Source organism: Lucilia cuprina, chromosome 2 (genome assembly GCF_022045245.1).
Source record: "Lucilia cuprina isolate Lc7/37 chromosome 2, ASM2204524v1, whole genome shotgun sequence".
NCBI lineage: Eukaryota > Metazoa > Arthropoda > Insecta > Diptera > Calliphoridae > Lucilia > Lucilia cuprina.
In genome coordinates this window covers 67,239,796-67,244,866 of record NC_060950.1, presented here as the reverse complement: position 1 = coordinate 67,244,866, position 5,071 = coordinate 67,239,796, and the positions used below count along the sequence as shown (strand labels likewise).

Genomic DNA, 5,071 nt, shown 5'->3' with positions numbered 1-5,071 from the left:
TTCTAGTTCAGTTCTAGTTCAGTTCTAGTTCAGTTCTAGTTCAGTTCTAGTTCAGTTCCAGTTCAGTTCTAGTTCAGTTCTAGTTCAGTTCTAGTTCAGTTCTAGTTTGCAGAAATTTTGAATCCGTCTATGATTGTTCAGTTATTTTAAGTTCCATTCTAAAATTTTAGTACATTTTGACACTTCTTATGTCAAATTTATTTAATTATACTTTTGATCTTTTAAAAAAAGTTTTCGAAATTCATTATAATTTTGGTTTTTATTTTACAAAATTTGCAGTTTTCTTTAAATTAGATTTCCGAAAATTAAAAATCATAATTGCAATGAGTCAACAAACTCTTCAAAAAGCAATGGGCGACTCGATGAATAAAGTTAAAAACGATTTGTTGGACATACCCATTGCTTGCCAATATGGAAATTTATGTTCCAACGATACACATCGTATACACAATGAAAATGCCAACTGGTTAACAGAACGAAAAGATAAACTACCCATATGGAGTCGTCTTAAACCTATTAATTGTGCAGGTCAATCAAGACAGATGATGTATTCAAAGGATAAAGATTATGAAATTGAAATACCAGGACGATTACTATCCATTTTTGGTACTATATCTCAGCAAACAAGTTTAAACAATAAAATGAAAAATATGGAAAACTATCAGTTGGTGGGAAATATTTTAGCTTTGTGTGCTGCTCTTAGTTGCAATTTCTTAAATTGGTCGATAAATTTATTAGATAAAATTATGACAAAGGCTACACAACTGTATCCAGAGTTGTTAAGAAGATTAAATATTACGGATAAAGAATTCAACTATAGTCATTTGAATCAATTCTATCAGTTTGAAAATACTGATTATCAAGTCCAAGTCCAGCAAGTTGCCACAGGTTATTTGTATATTCGTTACGGTTTGAATGAATTTAATTTAGCCAGAGCTTTAACATGGTTTTTTCGGAACTATCAATTTGGTCTGCTAAAATGCTGTAATCGTACTTTAGCTTTTGGTTTTACTTTCGACACCAATTATGGATTCTTTATGTTCGATTGCCATAGCAGGGAGTTTCCTTTATTTGAAAATCAGCAAACCACTTCATATATTCTAAGGACACATCATTTGCAAATTTTACTTTACTGTCTAATAATGACCCTTAATATTTCCACTGAAATGATGAAATTTTATATATATAATGTTGACATTAGAATATTAAATTCTTTGGAAACCAAAAGCCTTAGGAAAGAGATATACGTGCCAACGATAGTAACGAAGAAAGAGGTAGAAAAGAAAGTTGACTGCGGAACCATACACAAAAGGAGTAATAATAAAGCAATACCCAATACACCCTGTAAAACTGCAAAAACTTTTACTACAACAACCGCATTAAAAGCTTCCACTTCATTAGCACCAAAACTTCCCAAAAAATCTAATCCTGACACTAAAACAAAGCCTTTAAAATCTGAGACATTAAAAAGTGAAAATTCTCAAAAGAAAATTCCTCTCGATCCCAATAAAACTTATTACATCATAGCAGTTCCAAAGGAATCCAATATTATTATAGCAAAATCTACATCCAAACTAAACTGTTCTTCTCAGAAAGATATTAATGCAAAAACTGAGAAATCTGTAGAAAAAACTGATCAAAATGTTAAAGTAAATTTACACCGTATCAATACCCTTAAACCCTCAGAAGCTGATGAACAAACCGACACCCAACTATTTCAAGAAAGTGAGTCGGAAACAATTTACTTAGATAAAACTGCTAGTTCAAGCACCTTAACACCAGATCCTACAGAAGGAAATTATTCAAATCCTTTGGGTTTAAAACTATATTTGGTAGATAACCGTAATAATTGTAAATGATTGAAATAAAAAATTCGCTGTACCATTTCTAAAGTTCGTTTAAACAAAATAAAAAAATTTTTGAAGTCAAAATTGTCTATATTTGCATTAAGCCAAATAACTGAACTAGAACTGAGCTAGAACTGAACAAGAACTGAACTAGAACTGAACTAGAACTGAACTAGAACTGAACTAGAACTGAACTAGAACTGAACTAGAACTGAACTAGAACTGAACTAGAACTGAACTAGAACTGAACTAGAACTGAACTAGAACTGAACTAGAACTGAACTAGAACTGAACTAGAACTGAACTAGAACTGAACTAGAACTGAACTAGAACTAAACTAGAACTAAACTAGAACTGAACTTTATTATGAATGTAAGTATTATCTTGTAGCATTTATTAAAATTTGAAGAATTTTGTAATTTCAAATTTCATTTAACTTCAGACAAGCCTCAGGACCCAGCACTAAAATATCCAACAAATTATACACAAAGTCTTTCTTTCTCGATTGATTCTCCTCAGCTGGAGTAAGATTTACTTTTGTCGCAGAACAAATCATTCTTACGAAATCATTTTTAATTTTAAGATTTTCGCTACTTTGACGATCGGCATCTACTAGAGGTTTAATAACACCATTTTCCTCTTCGTTTTTGCTGATATTGTGAAATTTACGGCGATATTTTCGATTGGACTCTATTGGCTCTGTAGTGTCGGCTGTTGCGCATTTTATTGTATTCACTTTTGAATTTGTTTTAGATGAGACGGATTTAAGTGTTAGTATAGAGGGTGTTTTCCAGAATTCCGGAGGTAAAATACGTTTACATTTTAAAAGGCTACGCTTGCTTGGATCTCGTTCCAGTTTAGGTAGTTGGGGTTGTATTACATTGATTTTAAGATGATGCAAACAAAATGGGGCATTAATATGAGAGACATTTAAACTGATGATTAGACAATATAATAAAACTTGCAAATGATTTGTTCTGAGTAAGTAAGTGGCGGATATATCTTTGGGAAATAAAGGATTATCTTTACTTTGGGCATCATACATAAAATAACCACCACTGGGCCCATCTATAAAACCCAAACTGAGTATTCTGTTATTACATTCCAATAGGCCATATTGATAGCTGGAGAAAAACTGTATGAGAGCATAGGCCAAATTGGGCTGACATTTCAGGGGTATACTATATAAACGACCCTGCTGAACAGTTTTTAAACAAACACGGAATTGGATTCCTTCCATTGAACAATTAGTGTTTAGGTTTTCTAGTTGAAATTCTGAAGAGGAGCATAGGGACTTCTTTAAGCTTTCCTTGTAAAATTTGCATCCATTTTCATAAATACAATCCATTAGCTGAGAGTTCCAAATATTTAAACGTATTACTTTGGCCGTACATAAAGCTATTACGGAGGCTGCCATATAGGATTTATTCGAAGATTTAGATTTGCGATTTTTGACTTTGTGTTTCCTTTTACGACTCCACAGAGACCACAAACGATTTTTTATTTCAATATCAAAGTTTTTTGTCATGGACATTGGCAATTTACGTTTAAAGCCACAAGTATTGATTTCATTTAAACGACTCCATATGGGTATTTTATCCTTAAGATCCCATAGCCACTCAATGCTTTCTGATCTGAGGCAGCCATCTGCATTCAATTGACATTCTTGACACGGCACAGGTACCATGGAGAGTTTTAAGAGTTTGTTAAGTTTATCTTGACAATGGATACCAGGCATTGCTTCAAGGATTTTTACTCAAAATTTTTCTCTATTTTTTATAAATTTTATTTAAATTGAAAACAAAGTTTGACAAATATTGGAAAAAATAAACTTGACAAAGTAATTATTTTTTAAACTGTTGTCTTTCGAAATAAAAACTGTGTCTTTAAGCAAAGTTAGTAGCACGACTAATTACTAGGTCTTTGTTTTCTAAACACAACTGCATAAATGTACATGTGTTTTTAAAGTAAATTTGTGTTAAGAAACTATGTCATACATATTTATATTTGCATTATTTAATTAAATACCTCAACAATGAAAGAAAAAAATAACTACAACACTTGATTATAAAAACCACATGTTGCATTTAAAATTGACCATTCCAAGTTGTGTGCTAAAAGTCAAAGCATTCCACTACTAGTTGTGTGCTAAAAGTCAAAGCATTCCACTACAGCATGAAGTCTATAAAACAAATATTTTTGGCTTTTTTAATTTGTTTGATCACATTATCAACAACATTACATTCAGCTGTAGTAGCTGGTGATGAAGCCACTGAAATTAAATTACAGGATTTATTGGTGCAACAGCATTTGGAACTCTGCACTTACGTTGCAGATAATCAATTGGCTCAAGCGATTTGTGGCGCACTGTGTAATGCCATGAAACATGACGATGGTTATTGCAGCCAAGAATCTGAGTGTTTGTGTCGAAACGCTTATGTGGAGTGAAAATTTTGTATATTCCGGATTTTTTTTTAAATTTCTACAATATTAAATAATTAAAGTACACTTTTTTATTTACAGTTTTAATTTTATGCTTTATAACATAAACATCTTGTGCAAATAAAAAAGGACTCGCTTTCTTTTACTTAATAACTTGCTACGGAAGAAATAAATTACACAACATTTATAAAGCTAAAGTGTATGCAATTAACCCATTGGGGCGTTGTGTAGTTCTAGTTCTGTTCTAGTTCTGTTCTAGCTCTGTTCTAGTTCTGTTCTAGTTCTGTTCTAGTTCTGTTCTAGTTCTGTTCTAGTTCAGTTTTATTATAGTTCTAGTTCTGTTCTAGTTCTGTTCTAGTTCTGTTCTAGTTCTGTTCTAGTTCTGTTCTAGTTCTGTTCTAGTTCTGTTCTAGTTCTGTTCTAGTTCTGTTCTAGTTCTGTTCTAGTTCTGTTCTAGTTCTGTTCTAGTTCTGTTCTAGTTCTGTTCTAGTTCTGTTCTAGTTGTGTACTAGTTGTGTACTAGTTGTGTTCTAGTTGTGTTCTAGTTGTGTTCTAGTTGAGTTCTAGTTGAGCTCTAGTTGAGTTCTAGTTGTGTACTAGTTGTGTTCTTGTTGTGTTCTAGTTGTGTTCTAGTTGTGTTCTAGTTCTGCTCTAGTTCAATTCTAGTTCTGTTTTATTTTTGTTCTAGTTCTGTTCTAGTTCTGTTCTAGTTCTGTTCTAGTTCTGTTCTAGTTCTGTTCTAGTTCTGTTCTAGTTCTGTTCTAGTTCTGTTCTAGTTCTGT

General features: G+C 32.2%; 2 protein-coding genes across 2 annotated transcripts; one reads left to right on the top strand and one right to left on the bottom strand.

The window, feature by feature from the left end:
• Positions 1-241: 241 nt before the first annotated feature.
• LOC111686376 lies at positions 242-1,919 on the top strand. The gene has a single exon (XM_023448737.2). It carries the CDS (start codon positions 324-326, stop codon positions 1,857-1,859), a length of 1,536 nt encoding a protein of 511 aa, XP_023304505.2. The 5' UTR covers positions 242-323; the 3' UTR covers positions 1,860-1,919.
• A 301-nt stretch (positions 1,920-2,220) lies between these two features.
• On the bottom strand, positions 2,221-3,683 carry LOC111686377. The gene has a single exon (XM_023448738.2). It carries the CDS (start codon positions 3,583-3,585, stop codon positions 2,269-2,271), a length of 1,317 nt encoding a protein of 438 aa, XP_023304506.2. The 5' UTR covers positions 3,586-3,683; the 3' UTR covers positions 2,221-2,268.
• Positions 3,684-5,071: the final 1,388 nt, after the last annotated feature.